General features: G+C 44.8%; 1 protein-coding gene and 1 long non-coding RNA gene across 4 annotated transcripts in view; one reads left to right on the top strand and one right to left on the bottom strand.

Moving 5' to 3' along the window:
* Positions 1-21456, bottom strand: part of CRBN (cereblon) — a 39195-nt gene that overhangs the window by 7291 nt on the left and 10448 nt on the right. The window contains exons 1-9 of one of the 3 annotated variants that reach the window (XM_074550312.1): positions 11966-12102; positions 8747-8859; positions 7424-7626; positions 6432-6581; positions 4947-5109; positions 2975-3037; positions 2477-2561; positions 2217-2332; positions 120-184 (exon numbers count right to left, since the gene is read on the bottom strand). In XM_074550312.1, the coding sequence (XP_074406413.1) occupies positions 120-184; positions 2217-2332; positions 2477-2561; positions 2975-3037; positions 4947-5109; positions 6432-6581; positions 7424-7626; positions 8747-8859; positions 11966-12032 (1025 nt within the window). In that variant the 5' untranslated portion in view covers positions 12033-12102. Of the gene's footprint in view, positions 1-119; positions 185-2216; positions 2333-2476; positions 2562-2974; positions 3038-4946; positions 5110-6431; positions 6582-7423; positions 7627-8746; positions 8860-11965; positions 12103-21456 lie in introns of those variants that run through there. The other 2 variants (XM_074550313.1, XM_074550311.1) reach the window with 2 other exon arrangements.
* Positions 7862-19169, top strand: LOC141730702 (uncharacterized). The gene is made up of 3 exons (XR_012582317.1): positions 7862-7889; positions 18178-18261; positions 18454-19169. It is a non-coding gene; the product is annotated as an uncharacterized LOC141730702 (long non-coding RNA).

The following is a 21456-nucleotide window of genomic DNA, read 5'->3' as shown; positions in this document are numbered from 1 at the left end:
AAATTTTATCGGAGCTGTGGCAAACCCAGCAGTTTTAAGACTTATCCCAGCTTAATCTGCTTTGCCGGGCCCGTGTTTCTGACCTAGGAGCTGCCCAAGATGAAGAGCAATAAACTCACCTGAATATTTCATTCTTGGTAGTTATTTCTGTGTCCTGGCATTGCTTACAACACAGAGATGTGCACTGGGGAAGAGAAACAAAGAGGATAATTTCATTAATTTCCAGATGCTTGTCAGCAGTGGGAAATCATAAAAAATGTCTCTCCCTTTCCATCACAACACACCTTGGACCAATTGTTTTGTTCAGCAGTCACTGATGTGGGTATTTTTCCTATGCATTTCACTTATTTAAACATTAATTATTATCTAAAAGACATAATAATTTTCGTATCATCTCCTCACAAAAAGATTCACACACAGAGAATTGGATCTGACTCCACAAATATAATAAATGAGCCAACCTTTTAAGGTCTCTAAAGGCTAATTTAGAAAAACAACCTTTGCTCTTCTGCAGTACAGCACAGCAAAGGCAGATGAGACAAATGCAATCATTAAGTCTTTCTTAAATCTGAGGCTACTCTAGATCAATGGGTTTAATTTCCTCACAAAAATAGGTAAAACATATTGATCTCTCTCCTGGAGATTATAACAGATTAATCCATCTTCTACATTTTCTACAAAGCAGAACTCAACAATTCATCACTGACACTGCCCAGGAAAGCAGCATTTCAATCAGCTCAGCAGAACACTCCCATTCATTTGCAGGACATGCATTACCTGTACTTCTTTTTAAGGGCAATGCCTGTGAAATTCCCCCAGAATGAGCCACAGGATTTTGGAATAAAATGCTGCACTCAGAGCCAGCGCTCTTAAAACCTGGAGTTTGTGCTTTTGGGCCCCCTGAGCTGTGACACCACACACTCTGCTCCCTTCAGAGGAATTCATCCAGAGTTCTTCAGGATGCCCTGCCTTGTTCAGATGTCATTTCCAATAATAAAACTGATCCTGCTAAATAAACTGTAAACAGCCATAATGCCCTCCCCATTCTGACACGAACACAGAACAGCAAAACTCATTTACAGACCAAAATTCAAGAGAATGATGAGGAAAACACCTTTTGGGTATAGGTTAAACTTTAACTTGAATTTATGAGGCTAGTTTAAGTTTTCCTACCTCTTTGGAATTTATGGAACAGACATAATTACTGAGCATGAACAGTTCTCAGCAGAACTTGAGTATCAGGCTGTTTTCAGAGTTTCCACTCAGAAAAGACAAGTGAAATTTAGTCTGACTACAGCCTCAGGCAAACACCTGCCCATTTGGTCTCAGAGTCTGGAAGAGATGTTTTCTGTCTCCTTTCTTTAAATTTCTGCTGCATGAATTTGGGAAGAGGATCACTATTAAAATGACCCTCAGGTTCACTTTTCCCCAGAAACAGGCAAGAATTTAATGACACTACTTTTTAGGCAAACAGGCAAAACTTCCACTGCTATGTATCCATCAGACAAACACAGTACTGTCACTTAAAAAATACAAATTATTACCAAGAACTGTACTACAGAAAAATAGAAAATTTAGAACACTACATGGCCATGGCAATGGAAAGAAGGGAAGGGAAACAAGTTTCTGAACCTCTTAACAAGGAATTGCCTAAGAAATAAATATGTCTTTTGTAAAAATAATCTGTTTAGCCCAATCTTTAGATTTATGCTCAATACTACAAAGATTTTGCTACAAAATCCACAAGTTTCCATGGCAAAATGATGCTGGATAGTGGTGTCAGTGTGGGGCTGTGATGGCTGTTAACAACACTGGACTTCTAGCACCATCTCTTGGCGAAAAATGTGCTGTGCCACACTTTTAACAAAAGCAAATATAATTATGTGAATAGAATAGAATAGAATAGAATAGAATAGAATAGAATAGAACAGAATAGAATAGAATAGAATAGAATAGAATAGAATAGAATAGAATAGAATAGAATAGAATAGAAGTTAGATTATATATTCCATATATCATATGTTTTTTCTTGCTGCCAAACATAACCCAGCACTGAGACATCATTTTCCTTTCGAGCAAACTTTTGAAGAAATAACAGAACACCCAAACTCATCCTCAGGAAGGATTGGCTGGAAATTCCATCATTTCTGGAAGGGACTGTGACAGCCACTCCTGGTTTTTGGCAGTTTGATGGCAAACAAAGCAGAATGACTCACTTTGTTCATGATGTCCAGCTCACAGCGCAGCCTCTGCACAGCACTGCCTATTTTGAGCAGCTGGATACGCAGAGCATCATCAATGGGCAGGCAGGCAGCAACTCTGTAAGAAAAATCTAGAAATGAGAAAGCAGCAGCTCTGTTAGAATTAACAGAGAAATAAATCCAAGTGTTTGTATTTATTCTACCACAGGTAATTATCTAAGCTGTGGTGTCTTAAGGAATTAAAATTAAAATTGTGGGTTCAGGAAAGCTCGTACCTACTGGGTTTGATGGCAGAGATTCATCTTTGAGGTTTTCATCCCACTCGTGGAGCTGCCTCTTGACTCTCTCCATCAAGGTTTCCTTTTGTTGGAAGAAAAGCCTAATTTAAATACACAGGTATTGCTGTTTTCTTCTTAGGAAAAAAACAAAAGGGAAGCAAAATGTAGAGTAAGCTCTTTTCCCTAAGTGGACAGTAGCTTTTAATTAAAGAATAATTAAAGAATCATTTTGTACCTGCATGTTTTAACTGGTTTTGCTCTGAGACAACACAGAAGGAACCAGAACCTCTGTATCCCTCCCAGACATTTGCTCTAGGAAGGAGGAACAACCAGAGTGGGGGAAGCCCTTCCTGATCTTTTCACACTACACTGAATATAAAAGGCTTTAAAATGGAAATTATGAGCCAATAAAATAAAAGCTTTTCTATTATCCCATATTTAGATTTTACAACTATAAAGCCCTCTGCAGGTTATTTGATTTAAGGGTGAACTTACAGCATCATAGAGAGAGTAGAGCCAGGGGGGCCAAGATGTCAAACTTGCACAGTGGAACTTCCTCTGAAACCAAACCCACAAATATTTATTCTTTAAGAAAAGTAGATTTTAGGGACAGTTTTTTTGAAACAAATAAAACAGGAAAGACAAACCTGATTATTTAAAGATACAAGAAATTATCCCCATCAGGACCAGCACTTCACTGTGAAGCTTCCAAACCCATTTTCAAATGCACTGAGGGCCAAGCCTTCTGAGCAGGACAATACATGGATTTTATCACAAAACCTGTCTCTGCATTAGAGGTATTTCTGATGTTTAGTAATAAAAATTTATGTCTTTCAAAAGTGTGTCTGTCTGAAATGGAGACAGTTGAAAATTTAAGTGCTATTAACAGTGCATCTGTTCCTAAGTCTCCACCAGCTGTCCCTGGAACCACCAAATTTCCACCAGTGTAATGTCATTTGTTTAATTAACCAATTTTCTCCAGTGATTTCTGAACACAGAAATTGAGAGCTTTAGTTAATAAAAGCCTAAAAAGCAGCCCACAACTATGTTGGTTTTCAAAAGAGGAGCTCATATTGCACTGCAGATATGTACAAATTCAACTTTCATCTCCCCCTTGAGGGCAACTCTCATTTACAAATGGCACCAGGAGAGAGATGGATTAACAGGACAATCCCCCTGCTCTGCATCTGCCCCCCAGCTTTTCCTGCAGTGGCTTTCCCTCATTTCAGCTCCACCAGCCTTGGGAAGGGATTTCCACCCCACAGCCCAGAGTTTCTGACCTCATCCACCCACATGAACTTGGTCAGGAACTCTGAGGATCAAGAGCTCTTTGTTATCAGTGGAGTTTTTAATTTGATTTTGAGGGTATAACAGTTCAAAACCGTTGAAGAAAAAAGCAAATCCAAACATGAGCTGAGTTACCAAGACTCTGTATTAATTTCTGGAGGTAGCTCCAAAGACCTCTTCAGAGACAGAGGATTTCAGGGTAACTTCTTTGTGTCATTGACCAAAACAATGGAATAAATAATAAATACAGATATAAAGTGGCTCAGGGTGCCCAGAGAGGCTGTGCACTCCCCAGCCCTGCAAGGGTCCAAGGCCAGAATGGAGGGGCTTGGAGCAACCTGGGCCAGTGGAAGGTGTCCCTGCCCATGGATGGGATTTAAGGACCTTTGTGGGATCTCAGCACCTCAGGACTGAGGTGCCACCGAGAGCACCCTTGGGGGGCTCGGGAGTCCTGGAATGTTCCAGAAGTGTCTGGTGGCTGGACTTTGATCCTACACAGGAGACGACACCTGTATGAGGACAGGAGGGTTTCACCGGGGTGAATGGTGAAGGGATTGGTTAATTAGAGAGTGAGACACAGGGTTTAGGATTTCTGTACAGGGGGGTTTAGAGAAGTAAGATGGAGGAATTGGGGCGTGTCCTGTCCTTCTTCTTCTTCTTCTTCTCCTCCATCTTCTGTGGTGATGGTGGCACTTTGGGATTGGTCATTACTAAAAGTGCACCGGGCAATAAGAATAAATGGTATTGGGGAAAAATGATAAATATTGTACACGTAACCATGGGTATAAAGATAGGTGGCTGTCCGGAGGGTGGACACAGTGTGCTCATGGCTGGCTGCTGAGCAGAGCTCTGTCGGGCCGAGAGAAAATCTTTTAGATAAACAATTAATAAACATAAAAACCGAAAGAAGAACTGAAGCCTCTTCTCGTCCTTCGATACGCGGGCTGCCCCAAGGCCACCTCGGGCCTTTCCAGGCCCTCCAAACAGCCGAAAACCGGACAGACCTTTCCAACCCAAACCAGTGTGGGATTCCATGAGAAGCAGGAGCTTGGAATCTGCCTTCCCTGCTGTGCCTCCTCCTCCTCTACAGACAAAACTGGATACCGATTCTCAGAACGCCATCAAAAATTCAGACAAAAATACAAAAGCAGAATAACCAAAGCTGTGAAATAATTCTCACCTTCTGGTACTTCTGCCACCACTGCCTGATGGCCCTGTCGTGCCAGGAGGTGGGTTTGGAAGAGGGCAGCACGTGGCACCTGCTGAGAGACTGCAGCTGCACTGCTGCCATGGTGGGAGGCAGCACCCGCTCAGGCAGGATTTGCACCTTAGCCTGCTGGATTCTGAGCAAGGCAACAAAAACATGAGGTGAACACATTTTAAATGTTTTTTCTAATACATGCATTTAATAAAATGGATTTTACTGCTTATGGGAACACAGGCTGGTGCAATGGATTAATCACAATACTAGAGAATTTAACCTACAACCCATTCCATCAGAACTTCTTTGATTTCAGAGCACTACAGATCTGTTGGGATTGTGGTGGACAGAAATACAGACAGATTGGCAGGGGCAACACAGCTGAATGTTCCACCATCTCAGCACTATAGACTTATATTTTTGTCTCCTCAAGTTACTTTTGATATAAGTAATCAGCTCTTCCATCTCCATGGCTCAGTTCAGCTGCAATGCACTTTGCTATCTTCAAACCACAAAAGCTCCTGTGCTCAGCTCAAGGTCAGAATCAGCAGAAATAGGATCCAGACTCTAATCAGATTTTAATATCCCAGCATCAAAGGTCACCTCTTCCACAAAGAGCTCAGCATATGGCTGAGGCTACTAAGAATGCTGTCCAGCAGGAAAGACTTCATGTCTTATTAGGATTATGCAGCAGAAATCCTGAAACACTGAGCAGTGTGTAAAAAATTCTGATTTTCACACTGGGACAGCACTGAACTGGTCACTTACAATAAATTACAAGATTATGCTGTGCCAAAAGCACTCAGGAATCAGAAACACCAAGAATTATGGAAATGTTCTCCTTGCTAAGGAGCTCTGGACAGTGAATTCCCAGTAACAAAGCTGCTCCAATTGTCCAAGCACTGCCACCGTGTGTCCAAGCAGGGCTTCTCCTAAGCTCTAACATTCAGAGTCTGCTAGAGAGCAAACAGCACAAATATTCTTCATTTCTTCAGCTGCAGGTCACAAAACCACAGAAATGCTCCCAGACCTCCTTCTAAAGCAATGCCTCCATGCTGAATTGGCAATGCCACTATGCTGAATTGCAGGATATGGGTGAGGAGCTCTAGATTTACAGATTTGGAATAATACTTCACAAGCCTTGCAGAAAATATGACAGAAGCTCTAGCAACTGTGCTAAGAATTATCACATGCTCCCAGATCCATGCTGGGGCCTGGACCTCTGGCCATGGTGCAGGGCATGATGCCAAGGAGCTGGAAATGAGGGAAGACTCAGCATATTCTTACTGCATGTTCAGGATCTTGATCACTTTCAGAAATGAAAAATGGCATTAATTACATAATATGTTAAAACTAGTCAGAAGAGCGTCTAATTATCACAGCTATCAAATGGGAATATAGAAAATATGAGAATACTTCTAAGAAAGTTGACTTGAGTACAGAATTAACAGCATCATTTCTTACCCATCTGACTGTGTTCGTATTTCAAGCACCTTGAACCTCTGTCTTCCTATTGCTTTCACCTTGACTGTTTCAACTCCATATTCCTGCTCTTCTCTGTAGGCATAGATTTCTGCTGTCGTCCCAAAATGTGCTTCCCTCTCATGTGCATTGCTAAGAGTAACAGAATTAAAGGTGAATTAAATTAATTAACCCCCTCCAAACAGCACTGCTCATTCAGACTCCACTCTGCCTGCAGTGACTGTACAATTGGTCTATCAAAAAACCAATTTTTGGTGAAATACCTTTAATTAATCACAATAATAATTTTTCCATTATAAAGCAATTTCTATTGTTCTGGTTGGTTGGGGTTTTTTGCCAGGTAACTTGATTTTATTTTAAGGTCTAGATGTGACATTCTGGGAGCACAGGGATCACCAGTGTGTCAGCATTTCAAATGCAGGCACTGAAAGCACTGAAAGCAAACATTCTTTGGATTGACTTTGTAACAGGAACTGTTCCCACCTCCCACACAATTAATCCATAGTAAATTGCAGGGGGAAGAGGGAGGAACATTCCCAACTTCTTCTGGCATTAATCAGCTTTTCTCTTCTCCACTTTTCTATCACCTCCTGTCTCTCAACTCCACTGTGAAACATTTGCCAGTGCTTGTTAGTTCACACGCAAAACAAGCAACAATACAGCTCTCAAAACAAGAATGTGACTTTCATATTTCAGGTCAAGGCTTATTCTTTAGCAAGATGGAACAAACAGTTACTGAAAGAGGAGGATGCTCAGCCAAGGACACAGATCAGCACTTGCTGTTTCCCCACACAGACACGAGATGCTGTCAAGCACCTACACCGCCATTACACATTGGAAGCCAAATTCTGTTAAACAACTTCAGCTCGTTATCGAGCACAGAACTGATGCAACCATCTGCTTTTGCTTTAGTATCCACAGAAACTGTGCTACAAACATGCTGCACACACCAGCAACCCGCCCGTGGCTTTTACCTGTATGCAAGGACAGCAAAGGTTCTGTCTTTCTGAATTAAATTCCGCACCATGCTAACCTCTTGGGGGCGGAAGAGCTGCAGCGGCAGCGTCTGGCCGGGGATCAGCATCACCATCACCCGGGGCAGCACGGGGATCAGCTGGCAGCTGTCGTCATCGTGCACCGTCCTGCCGTGGAACTCCTCCATGTCCGAGCCCAGGTACTGCCGGGAGGGAACGGGGTCAGGGAGGGCCTGGGGAGCACGGGGAGCACGGCCATGGGCTGCTCTGGCTCACTCAGCCTCCACCAGGATCTCATGTGGACTTGCAGTATCTGCAGGAGCAGTATCTGCAGAAGGTGGACAGAGATTCTTCCCAAGGCATGGAGTGCCAGGGCACAGGGAATGGTTTCCCACTGCCAGAGGGCAGGGGTGGATGGGATACTGGGAAGGAATTTATCGTGGAACTCCTCCATGTCCGAGCCCAGGTACTGCCAGGAGGGAACGGGGTCAGGGAGGGCCTGGGGAGCACGGGGAGCACGGGGAGCATGGGCTGCTCTGGGCTCACTCAGCCTCCACCAGGATCTCACGTGGACTTGCAGTATCTGCAGGAGCTACAGGGAAGGTGGACAGAGATTCCTCCCAAGGCATGGAGTGCCAGGGCACAGGGAATGGCTTCACACTGCCAGAGGGCAGGGGTGGATGGGATACTGGGAAGGAATTCATCCCTGTCAGGGTGGGCAGGCCTTGGCACAGGCAGTGCTCAAGGTCAGGCTGGACAGGGCTTGGAACAACCTGGGACAGTGGCAGCTGGCCCTGCCCAGGAGATCCAACTGTGTGCCCACTCTGTGTGCAGAGCTGGATGGGATACTGGGAAGGAATTCATCCCTGTCAGGGTGGGCAGGCCTTGGCACAGAGTGCCCCATGATCCCTGGCAGTGCCCAAGGCCAGGCTGGAAAGGGCTTGGAATGGAAGGGAAGGAATTCATCCCTGTCAGGGCACAGGCAGTGCCCAAGGCCAGGCTGCACAGGGTTCGGAACAACCTGGGACAGTGGCAGCTGTCCCTGCCCAGGAGATCCAACTGTGTGCCCACTCTGCCCCTGGATCCCTGGCAGTGCCCAAGGCCAGGCTGGACAGGGCTTGGAACAACCTGGGACAGCAGAAGCTCTCCCTGCCCAGGAGATCCAACTGGGTGCCCTCTACAGTCCTTCCATCCCAAACCACCTTATGATGATTCTGTGAAAATGAAACCAAGCTTGTGGCATAAGAACATTACAGTAAAACTATACAAACCCCATTTAAATATTTTCAGTATATATTTAATGGACAATATGTAAAAACATACCACATGTGATGTGGGCAAACTGGTATCAAAGTTAATGATGTTTGGCTTCTCAGCTTCTTTACTATCCTGGTCTTCCACTTCCATTTCATTGTCATCCTCTTCCTCGCTCTCTACTAAGAAGGACATACAGAATATTGTATAGTAAACAATCAGCAAAGACTGAAATACTGAGAAAAACCTGAAAATCAGGGAAATACATTCAATATTCCCAGGCTGCAGCTTTGCACAGGGAAATAAACCAGAAGGAAATAATTTTCTTGTTGTTACAGCAAAATCATCATTCTGTAGCAAGGGTCAAAAGCTGTTAATTTATTTCTGAAGGCCTAAAGAACAACTTTCCTTGGAAGAAAACAATAAACAAAGGCTGTCAGCTCAGGTTTTCACTACAGTGGTGTTTCCTCATCTCAGCTCTACAGGTTTTCTGTCAGCAGCCCAGGATGCCAGCTCACCTCACTCCTTGCAGGATATGAGCAAAGTGCCTGAAGCTGCACCAACCTCAACAATCAGCTGCAATGAGTAACCAGCAATGGGAAGCTCTGTGTTCATGCAGACTCTTGCTGGGATTGCAGACAATTTAATTGCTGTCAGCCTCTGTGTGTGCACACCAAACACCAACCCAGCAAAGGCAGCTCCTGAGGAAGCCAAACACAAGACTCCAAGGGATTTCAGATACCAAACAGCATTTAAAAACTACTGCTTCCTTCCCATTCCTCAGCCAAGCCTAAAGTCATCTGCAGGCAAGAGGACAATTAAATTATCCCTCACTGCATTAATTGACCCTATTTCTCTGAACACAAACATTATTTATACAGCACGTTATACCTAAACTTCATGTTAGCATGAAGCAGTCTCCAGGATTCTTACACCAAGAGCTGCTGGGTAATGGATAATCCCAGGGGTGCTGAAAAACATCATTTAGACCTTGAAAGCTATTGCAAGATACAAAATAAAATTACAATAGCCAGTCTAGTTGCTGCCTTTGCAATTAATATCTTCTTTAAAAATAGTCCAGAGTTGAAAATATAAAAGGTGGAGGGGTTCACTTATCCTAAAGGATTCTGCAGGGAAATCTCAAAAAAAAAGATGCTGCAGAAGCAAAGAATTTTCCTTCAGAAATGGGAACACCATCTATTTCACTATTTCTGAGAGTGGGAGTACCAGAGAACAGTACAGACAACATTAAAAGCTGATTTTAGAGAACCTTTTTTCCCCTCTTTGCCCTCCAGACACATTTGTTAAGTGCTCCCACAAAATGTTTAGTCACTGGTCTTATTTCTGCTTCACCTCACTTATGTTTTTTTTAAACAGTTCACAGTTTACAGAACCCGCTCTTACAAATCCATCCTATACTGAATTTATCTCAGCAAGAAATGATCCAGCACCACAGGAAAGGAGGTTACAGACTCTCTCTGGTATTGTACCTAATTACAGTCCTTTCAGCAATGAGACACCATCTGCCTCATGACTGTTAAAAATACTCCACATCTATATGAAATTTCTTATATTCAATTAGCAGCCCTAACCATGAACAATTACAGAATGTTCAAATGTACAAAACAGCAATTATTTTACTTAGTTTGATAAAGGGGAAGAGCAGGAAGTTTTTATTTGGTTCTGGGGCATCACTGCATGACGGAGGGAGGAAAAAAAGGAAATATTCTGATTTTTCCATGTGCTCCCATCCGGCTGCATCCATCATTAGCAGTTTGAACAGGGAGAGGCTGCCCCACTTGTTTTTGTGAACGCAGAAGGAATTAGCAGCAGTTGATTGGAGAGAATTGTGCCCTGCAAACTTTTGCTGGCTGCTGCCAAGAGCGCACAGTGGCTGCTGTGTGGTGCTGGCTGAGGGGCCGTGATGACTCATTCCACTGCAGCAGCACCAGCCAGCCCAAAACACAGCAAACCCGGCGCCTTCCCGCTCCTCCTCCCTCCCAGCTGGCAAAACAAGCTGGAGCTTTCACACCCCCAAATACTGGGTTTTATTTATCCTTCAATTCCAGGATTAGCAGCACCTCCAGCACACAGGAAGGAGGGGAAAGCGAGCACTGAAAGCTCCCCTGCATAATAAAAATCACATTTTCCTCACGTTGGTTCACCAGCACAACCCAATCCACTCTCAATGCCTTTGAGCAGAAATGAGGAAATATGACCCTCATTTAAGGAAAAGGGACAAGGTTATATATAGGTCATATTAAGGTCAGATTAAAGCTGTATTTCCTACAATATTCAGGAAATAACTTATTGAGGTGATATTAAAGCTGTATTTCCTACAATATTCAAGGAAAATTGCTTATATTATGGTGATATTAAGGATGTATTACCTAAAATATTCAAGAATTTTTTATTTATTATTTAAAACATACAGAGCTAAAGAGCTCACGGAATTTCCTGCCATGGGAAATGCCACTGGCTCATGGCAGGAATTCCTGCTGCCTTCGCCCCTGCATGCTTATTCTGAAATAATGCTTTCCAGTTAAGCACAAGCTGCTTCCCAACCTATTTGATCTCCTGTCATTGTGGAGGCACCATAGGCAGAAACAGACATTATTATGCAATAATTATGCAATAATTCCCTGGGTGAGGAATTGCTCTGCTGTGTGTGACAGATAAGCCGGGCAGCACATGGGATCCAGCACTGCTCTCCATCCAGCACCTCTGCTTCCCTGCTTATTTTCACTGCAAAACAGAGCAGAGACTCCCTAAAACAACTCAGATTCTGCTGGGCTCTGGGTTTCACAGCGGTCTCGATGCAGAGCAGCGGCTGCTCTGCCCGGTCTGCCGGGAAACCCTCGGGCCTTTCACCCCACCGGGAGCACCCGTGTCCCTTCCTGCACCGCACAGCCACGGCCTCCGAGGAACATTTACGGCCTCAATGGTAATCTGCGGCCTCGATGGAGCAGTCGCGGCCTCGAAGGATTTGCAGGAGCCCAGCAGCAGAGGCCGCAGGAGCCCGCGGGCCCGGGCCAAGGCTCGCACCGGCCGGCAGCGCCCACAGCCCCCGGCCCTCAGCGCTCCGCACCTCGCCCGAGGCTCTGCCCGCCTCCCCCTCGCTTTGCTTCGCTTTCCTTTCCCCTTCCTCTTCTCTCCGCCTCCGCTTCCTTCCTTTCCGTTCCGTTCCTTCCCTTCTCCTTTTCCCTTTCCCCTGCCCACCTGCCCGCCGAACCCCAGCCCGGTGCCTCCCCCGCGGGTGCCCCCGGCCCGGCCCGGCCCGGCCCTCACCGGGCACCAGCTGGAGGTGGTTCCCCATGTTATCTCGGGGCTCTCCGCCTCGGTCCTCGGCGGCCATCGCTGTTTACCCGGAGAGCAGGCTGGGAAGGCGGCGGGGCGGGGACAGGAGGCGGGCGGAGGAGGAGCCTGAGCCCGCCGGAGCAGGGCCGGGAGCCGCGGCCTCTGCGGGACCCTGGGCTCGGTGCTCAGCGCCGGGCTCACACCGATCGTGTTCCCCTTGATCAAGGACCGCCCTTCCCTCCTGAGGGCTCGGGCGTGCCGGGGGACAGCGGTTCCTCTCTGCTCACAGAGCACGGCCAAGGTGACCAGGGCAGAGCCGCTCCCGGTGGCACCTCCGGCGAGTCCCCAGAGCCGGCGCTGCATGGCCGGGCTGTGGGCATGGGAGAGGGGCTGGGTGGGAATAAACCCGCCGTGGGTTAAACCTCATGGGGAAATGGCTTGAAAGAAACTAAACACAATAGAGGATAAAAATTTATCCGCACAAGGCGTGGAGAGGGTGCAGCGAAAAGCCAGGGTGGTGCCGAGGGCGCTGGAGCATCTCTGCTGTGAGGAAGGCTGAGCTGGAATTCTTCAACCCCGAGAGGAGATGCCTGGAATGGGATTTTATCTCTGCACACACATTTTAGTAAATTAGTTAATAAATTTGTTAAATTTATTAGGCTCCTCTTGATGGTGCCCAGCAATGGCACAAGAGGAGCGGGCAGAAACTGATGCCCAGAGGTTCCACCTGGACCTGAGGAAAAGCTTCCTCCCTGTGCAGGGGCACAGATGCTCAGAGATGATGTGAAATCTCCCCCTGGGCATACTCAGACCTGCCTGGACCCAATCCTGTGCCCTGTGCTCCTGAAACCTGCCAGCAGGGTCCTGTCCTGTGTGAGGTTGGTGGCATCACCAGAAACGGGATGCAAACCCGGCTGATAAGACTCTGAAAAGTTCACTGCAGCTGCCTCTGCACTGCCCAACTCCCACACAAACCCTCTGTCTCATCATTCATTATCATTTCCTTCCCCTTTAAAAATCCTCAAAAAAGCCATATCATGGCCCTGGGATTTCTCTCTGATAAAATGTTATATTTTTATTGCTGAAATTTTTATTGCATTCTTTGTTACAAATCACTAAACCCATACGGTGCTCTTGAGCAGCTCACAATTCCTCTATCTCGTCTCAGCCCTGTTTGTTGTTTTCTTACTAAAGAAGCTTTTTTTTGTTGTTATTCAGGGGAAAATTCTGCATTTTCTGCTTTTTTCTTCAGTATCTCCCATCTCACTTCAGCAATAATACTCTCCCTGCATCAGTGGCAGAGCAAACCAGTGATTAGCCAGCAAGCAAAACACTAATTTTTATATTTTTTTAAATCAGAATTAAAGTGGTTTCGAGAACTACATTTAAAGGACAAATAAACCCTATAATTTCCTTACCATTGTGGGTGGAAAATTCCCAAACAATCATTATCTGTGCTGACCTGAATGGGCCTTTAGAGCAGCAATCAATACAGCATTTGCCAAATGAGCACGAACATGCCTGTGATGATACATTAAACATTTATAAAATACAATAATCACTTAAATGATTAAGTTATGATTCCATAACTTTTTCTGCATTGTCTCAGTGTAATACTCATAATTGCAGGGTATTGTATCAGATAATTTACCATCATAAAAAAAAAAAGGGAAATGTTTTTCTTGTCAGACTGGCCAACTGAAGAATTAAAAAATTATGAGCCCTTTCTCCAAACCCTAGGATTTTATTAAGAAATATTATGCTAAATATTTTGTAATTCTTCTGATATGCTAAAGTATTTTTATTTCTCTTGTTTTTTTTACTAAATTGCTGATGATATATTTGAGTCACACACTTGTTTCTGCACTCTTGAGGGATAGATCTTATTTTTTAGTGGCTCCTGGGATTCTCCAAAAATTCACGATTCAAGGATTTGGGGTTTCTTTTAGGAAACCCTAAATTCAATAATAATCATAATAAAATGATAAGCAGTGAGGACTCTGGGAGTGACAAAATCTTCCCGTGTGAGATTCCAAAGCTCCTTTCCACCGCTCAGCTCCCTTCTCTCTCCACACTGGCTCAGAAAAGAAGTTGTCAATGTCTAAGCAGCCACTGCACTCCCTCGTCCCCACCTACATCCTTGAATGAAGTGGAAAATTCAAAAATTCCCAATATTTCAGGAGCAGAGGCACTAGATGGTGCTGTAACATCCCCTTTTGCAGCTCTGCTCTGGCAGATTTATTCAGCTGGGCTGCTCTGCGGGCTTTGGGGCTTCTGTTTTTAGGGGATTCGCTGCGAACAATGGAAAAGTTTGATCTACAACATTATCTATTGATCTACAACATAACTATTTTAAAATAGGAGATTTGTGGTTCTGACACGTGCTGGTTTGGCTAGGCTGTTTAAAAAGGAGTCTGGATGGTCTAATTTTAAACTGGTAAAAGTTCTGTGCACTTGTGCCTTTGATTTCTGCCCTGCCAATAAATTGGCTCATTACCCACCCAAATCTGCTATTCGAGGCAGAACCAAGCAATCTTTGCAAGTATTCCAAAATAAAAAGTGACTCCCTCACCTTTAGACAATTTATTAAATACTGACAGTAGAAAGCAGCTATAGGACAAAAAGGAAATCTGTACTTCAGACATGAAAAAAAAACCCAACCAGTTACAAAAATACATGAAGCCGCTTTCTCACCAACAGCCAGGCAGCCCCAGCACTGAGGACATTTGCCATGTCCACATGGCCTTGGAAATTCATGGCTTTTCTCAGCTGGACTTGCTGCTCCCTTTGTCACCACTTTGTCACACAAATCAGGGAGAGGTGTTACTGCCAGTCCCAGTTATCAGCTGTGCCACCCCAAACCCACCAGAACTGCCTGTGTCAATGTCAAATGCACTCTAAGAGGACACAAACCACAGAGAAAGGTGTCTCCAAAAGCACAAAAATCAGGGATGAGCAGAATTATTCTAGAATAGGAGAGCCTGGGTAAGTGCAGGGCAGATTCAGAGCAGCAGAGGATCAGCTTATCCCAGGAAGCTGATTGATATCCCAGTGAGAACGGGGCATATTTACAATTCCTGTTCATATTTGCTGCCTGGGTCAGGCTGGTGACAAAGGAGCAGCTCTGAATATGCAGGAGCCCCAGACAAAGGGCCCATTAGCCAGACACGGCCATTACTATGCAGAGAGGCAAATTCTCCTGCCAGAGAGCCCTTGCCAAGCAAGGAAACGATTTGGCAAGTGTGCAAAACCCATATTCCACACAAGTGACAGACAGCATGGCCGGGAAAGCAAATGGGGCTATAAACACAAATTTGGTTCAATAAAGGGAATGAAAAGTGAGGGGAAAACTCTGTAACACTTTCTGGAAGGGGACACCAAGGCAAAGGGAGCCTTGAGGAATATTTCTGTACATCCTGGGCTGCCAGACCCTGCTCCCAGATCACCTGAGATGTGTCTGTGGCTTTGAGGTGCAGGTTAGCACAGACCCCCTGTATCCATTGCAAAGAAGATTTGTCAGAATCTTCTTTTAATTTTTCTATCACAAAATTTTTGGTCATTTTCATGTTAATAGGGTAACAATTTTAACCAGCATAAACAAGAATGATTCCAGTGAGCCTTACCAGCTGTAACACTGCTTTTTCCTTCTCCTTTGTTCCTGCTGGGTCTGTCAGCAAGTTCAATGTATTTATAGCTCAATGTATATATAATTCTGGCAATTTTTCCCAGGAAGATCCAAGTAGCCCTGTCTGAACAGGAGTTTATGCAGAGCTCACTGCAGTGATCCCTACTCAGAGCAAACAGTGTTGGTTTTATCCCTGTGTTGTTTTTTACCCAACAAACTGTTCCCATATATTATGTAAAATCATGTAAATTGGTGTATATACATTTAGGTAGAGGGAGCTTGCTCATAAATCTCACTTCAGTTTAAAATACAGAGCACTAAGTATGAGTTAGAAACACTATTTTTCTTTCACTGGGGATTTAGAGCAGGCTCCTTCCATTATCCATGCAGGAAAACCACTCTGAACTTAGGGAGCTTGAGAAAAGTTAATAGAGCCACATTTACAACAATATTGGACTTAATCTGGGAATTTATCCTGGAAGTTTTTCTGCAGTTTGTCATGGGGAGGAAGTTCAGTAACCTCTGCAGAGGATGGCAGTGAAAAGCTCAGGGAGGGAAAGAACACAGAAAGGCTTGGAAATCAAGACCTTTTTGTTTTTTTCACATGATAACTTACTAAAATTTACTAGAGACTGAGCACACTGTATTGGCAGGCTGCTCAGTCAGGGTTTCTCCATTTCTCGGGCTGAAAAATAACAATTGTTAACATCATTCCCTAGCTCTTTTTAATAGTGGTACTGAGTATTGCATCACTCCAATCCAAAGGTGGGTGCACTGCAAAGATGAGGGGAAAAAACCACAAGCTAAAATGTAATGGATATAAACTGCATGTAATGGTCACAAACAGCCAAGCCTGCTGGATTTCTGCCTCAGGCAGCAGAGGAATGCACTCTCTACGTGTGCTTTTTAAGCTTCTGCAGTTCTCATTTTCAGAGAAGCATAAAATGGTTTGGTTGGAAGGAATGTTAAAAATCCTCCCATTCCACCAGGCCAGGTTTCTCCAAGCCCTGTCCAGCCTGGCCCTGATGTCACACACGTTCCAGCCCTGCAGATCCATCACCTTCCCAGCCCTCTCTGTGGCAGACCCTGAATCTCCAAGTCCTGCCTTCTAGAGGATCCCCTTTGGAGGTTTTCTCCCAAATTTCCCCTAAACCAGGACACTCCACACCCTTGGAACAGCCCAATCCCTTTGGGAGCTGAAGAGAGCCTTGGAAGGGCTCAGATTCCTCAGCTCCCCACATTTCAGACCCTTCCAGCTGCCAGTTTTGTGTCTGCTGGATGGAAAAAGGGATCTTGCTGTGAGGGAACCTCTGTCAGATCGCCCCTCTCAGGTACAAAACCACTCACAGAGGTGGATTTTCTCTTTACCACCATAACCAGCACATCAAGAGGATTCCCCTACCTGAGAGAACGTCCCAGTGAAACTCTGAACTCACTAACAGCTTGAAGGGCTTTGGAAAAAGCAACAGTGAGAAGCTCCGCGGGGAATGGCAGGGAAATGCACGTTCAGAAACATGGAAATTCTCACTCTGCACAAGATGTTGCAGCTATTTGATTTCCAGTGCCTTCAGAGGACTACCTGAATATTTAACTGGCATCAAATCAGCTCTCAGCAGAGAGTTTGCTTGTGCCTGAGCATTCTGAGAGGTGAAAAATAACTCAGTAATCAGATTTTAAGCTGTTATCTAATTGCAGAGAAGGTAGCACTGCAGAAGAACCTCAGCAATTCAGTCCTTAAGAGTTCTCACACCAAATTTTCACCTTGTTTAAGGGCAGATGTGCACGGATCCCAGAAGGAAACAGATGTTTTCACCCCATCTGAGCTCCTTCAGGAGGGTAATTGCCTGTAAATAGTGAGGTTATTAAGCTATTTCTTGAATATCACTACCCACCAAGCATGACAAATTCATCAAAGCACAAGTTCCACTACAGAAGTCCCACTTAAAGTTCATTTCCTCCAATGGCTGAGTGTTTAAGGAGATTTTCAGCAATAGATCATATTTTGTGGGCCATTCACCCAACAGGTGATTTCCTACAATGTTCTGAATCACTGCAAGCTCTCCATTCTACAACACTTAATACTGCCCGAAAATTTGTCATTGATTTCACAGCTCACAAGTTTTAAGATCCTGAAGAAGCCAACAAACTATTCCACAAGGAGCTGACCTTCATTTAATGACCTGCCACGATCAGTGGAAATAAGAACAGTAACAACCAAACTGAGATTGATTCTCCCCCTTTTTCATTCATTCTATCTCATATCATCCTAATATTGTAGGTTCTTACAGGGTTTAAATATATAGATTGTCTAAATATGTATTATAGAGCCAGGCATATTTTCTTCGGAGTGTTTTTAAAATAATATATATTGTACATTAATTTTTTGGCATTTAGTCACACTAGAATGGAGGCAAATTTGTTTGGCCTTTGCCTAAATTTCTGAAAATTCAATCAGTCGATTAATCCTTTATTACTAATATGGACATACAAACAATTTACTAATGGCTCTAGGAGATCGGGGCTGGATAGAAAATTGGATGTATTCTCTCATTTTAAATCTCCTATTGTTTTGTTACAGAATCTCACCACCCATTCCGTGTTAGGGAAGGCAAATCTGAGGCACAAAGGCGTGAGGCTGCTGGGAATTCATTTCCAAAGTCAGGTAAAATGTCATCCCATTGTTCTTTTGTAAATCATCCCCCCAGCACCTGTAGCATGAGGAAATGAAAAATGGGACAGACCATTAAGCTAAATGGCCTTTTGGAAAGCGGGAGTGAAAGCTTTACAGATGATGTATTGTGGGAGGGCAGCTCAGTGTTTTCTGTGGTTTCTTTATGGGTTGTTCTTCCCCCAGATAAGCTGGGATTGCAATGAGGAGAGGCCTGACCAGACCTGTTTGCACGGCCTCCATCATTAGCGCCTGACACTCCACTGGAAGAGGACCAACATTTTCTCAAATGCAAAACTCAGTAATTCCCTTTTGATGCCCTATTTACAGGGAGCTGGAGAAGGAGCCTGGTGTCCCTGAGTGCAGGCACAGGGAGCAGGATCCCCTCCTGACCCTGCCCCATCCCAGAGACCTTCTCAGCTCCCAGGAAAGGGCACTGCAGCAGTGGCAGCTGTTATGAACAAAAATTCACTTAATATTTTTTTTGTGAGAAAGAGTTGCAGGGGGGCAGCCAAGTCTCAGGCGCTGCCAGGATTCTTAGTGCTTTGTTATTGTAATACCAGGTCGTTAAGGCTTATCTCCTTCTTTTGTATTAGTAAAAAGCCTGGCTGGGTGGGGAAATGCCCCTTCCCCGAGGCAGTGCGCCCTTCCAGCATAGGGAAGACACCTGAGAGGGTGGGGGGGGTTATGCAAAGTGACTCCAAAGTCCAGAATGCTTTGTGGGACCCCGACTCGAGATGCAACGAGAAAACCCCAAAAACAACGAGCCAAATAAGAATTGAGAGACTAAAGTGATGTCTGGATGTGAGGAGCCGAGTGCTGAGCCTGCAGAGATGCTGAACACCTTCGGAGCCCCTCTCGCCCTGAGCACGGAGTGGTCCCAACGCCGGGAGCAGACGAGACCGAGCCAGGGAAACCAAGATCTAAGGGGGACATCACGCCCTAAGGCTCCCATGAGGACTGGATCCCCCGGCTCTGCCCCTGGTGGACAGAGCTGCGCATATCCTCCTCCTCTGAGTCGCCCTGGGAGACGCGACGGGGACTGCAGCCCTGCCGAGCCGCCCAATCCTGAGCTGATCACTTTTAATAAAGGCATTATAAAGGAGAAGAAGTCTCCTGGCCCTGTTTATTTCAGCAGCTGCCACAGTGGGTTTAACCCTGCCACCCAGGCATGCTGCTGGGCACAGCTCACAGGCTTCCTGCTGCAAATCCCTGAGTGTGCTGAGGCCGATTCACTCCCAAACCCAAATCCAAACTCAACAGCCTTTTTTATTTACCCACTGCTCTGTGCCAAAGAGCCACTGGGGCAGCTGCTCTGAGCATGGGCAAAATTTTATCCTTGGACCAACTGAGTCACCTGAATAAAAAGGATTCAGCCTAAGGACTGCCTGGATCTCCTGAAGCAGAATCAAAAGCAAAGAATCTATTCCATTGACAAAATAATTAAACCATTAATAACTGCATGCATATAACTTTGGGGACTGAATGATATCAATTAAATTCAATTAACATCTGCACAATGCTTGGAGGACATAAAATGTCATGTAACTCCAAAGAAATTTTCGAATTAATCCTATTAATCCTATTTTTAGGATTTATTAATCCTAAAATAGTTTCTGCTGCATTAGCACACTGCTAAATGTGGAATTCATTGGAAGCAAAGGCAGGGGTGCTCCAGAGATTTAGGGAGGTTGGTAATCCCTTTGTATGAAAAAGTGAGGGTTTTTTACCTGAAATCAAGTTCCAGCTGAAACTGGCAGTTCCAGGTGAATCAATATTGATGCCATTTAAAAATAACCATATTCCTTGTATAGCTATTGATTCTAGCAGGAGTGACTAAAGGAAGGATATACATAAATATACCAAAAAAAAAAAAAGAGAAAAGTTGGATATTAATGTCATCTTTTATCATCAGAGGCACTAACATGGCTGGAAAGTATTGATTACCTTAAAAGCCCCTCATAACTAAGGAACTATTGACTTAATATTTTCTCTAATCCTCCATGAAATTTTACAGTAAGTCCTGATGTATTTTCTGTTAAGAGTTTTAGGGCTCAGCTATATCATGTACTTATCTGGAGTGTCAGCCCTGGGGCTTACAGCAGCTGAGGAGAGCTCTGCTAAAGGTGAGCAATAACTCCCAAGATTTAAGTCTGGTTTCAGGGATTTTGGAAATAGATACATCTGCTAATGTCTATTATTCTATAGCTTTTGTCTTTGAAATAATCTTCATCATTAGGGAATAATCTAATATACATTATTTTCAGTGGAAACAAGGGTTCTGCTCATAATTACTCAACTGCAGCTGTTCTGAAAATTCCCTCAGCACTGGGTAAGTGTCTCAACAGCCTTTTTTATTGCTTCCTATTTTCCTGGCACTCTGTCAGCCTGGCTTCCTGAAGCTCCAATGGGTGACACTTATCCAAGTTAAATAAGGGACTAGTGAATGGAAACTTCCCAAATACCTGAATTCCTCAAAGCGAGAATTGAAGAATTCCCACCCCATCCATGGCAGGGACCCCTCCCACTGTCCCAGGTGCTCCAGCCCCAGTGTCCAGCCTGGCCTTGGGCACTGCCAGGGATCCAGGGGCAGCCCCAGCTGCTCTGGGCACCTGTGCCAGGGCTGCCCACCCTGCCAGGGAAGGATTTCCTCCATTTATCAAATGAACTCCTCAGCTCAGAGCCATTCCCCTGGTCCTGTCTGGCTCCGGGCCCCTCACATCCTGCATTGCCATAGGGCAAACACTGAGGTTTTCACTGTGATTCACGTTAGTTTGATTCAGACCCAACAGCTGACATGTTTCCAGCCCCCTGGATGCTCCTGAATCCCCTCTGCATTGTGGTTCTGCTGCCCTGGCTCTAATACCCCATTCCTGCCCATCCCAAACTGTGCAGATCTCCACCCTACAAACCTCACCTCCCCAAACGGCCAATGCACAGAAAAGCTTTGGCTCAGCATTTCTCCTGAGCCAAATTCTATCCATTTCAGGCCTGTTTACAGAAATACCTCCCAGATCTTGATACCAAACACCAGAACAGCAAGAATATCTCTGCTTTTCCCAAAAAGATTAAAGGCTTTCAGATAAGAACTGGTTACAGAAACAATATTAAAAGAGAAGTGCAGTTCTGGAGCTCCCTGTGCCTGCCATCCTTCCCCTCCCCTGAGCAGCAGCACTGGCTTAACTCCTA

The sequence above is a fragment of the Zonotrichia albicollis genome, chromosome 12 (genome assembly GCF_047830755.1).
Source record: "Zonotrichia albicollis isolate bZonAlb1 chromosome 12, bZonAlb1.hap1, whole genome shotgun sequence".
Lineage (NCBI taxonomy): Eukaryota > Metazoa > Chordata > Aves > Passeriformes > Passerellidae > Zonotrichia > Zonotrichia albicollis.
This window is presented reverse-complemented; position numbering and strand designations above follow the sequence as displayed.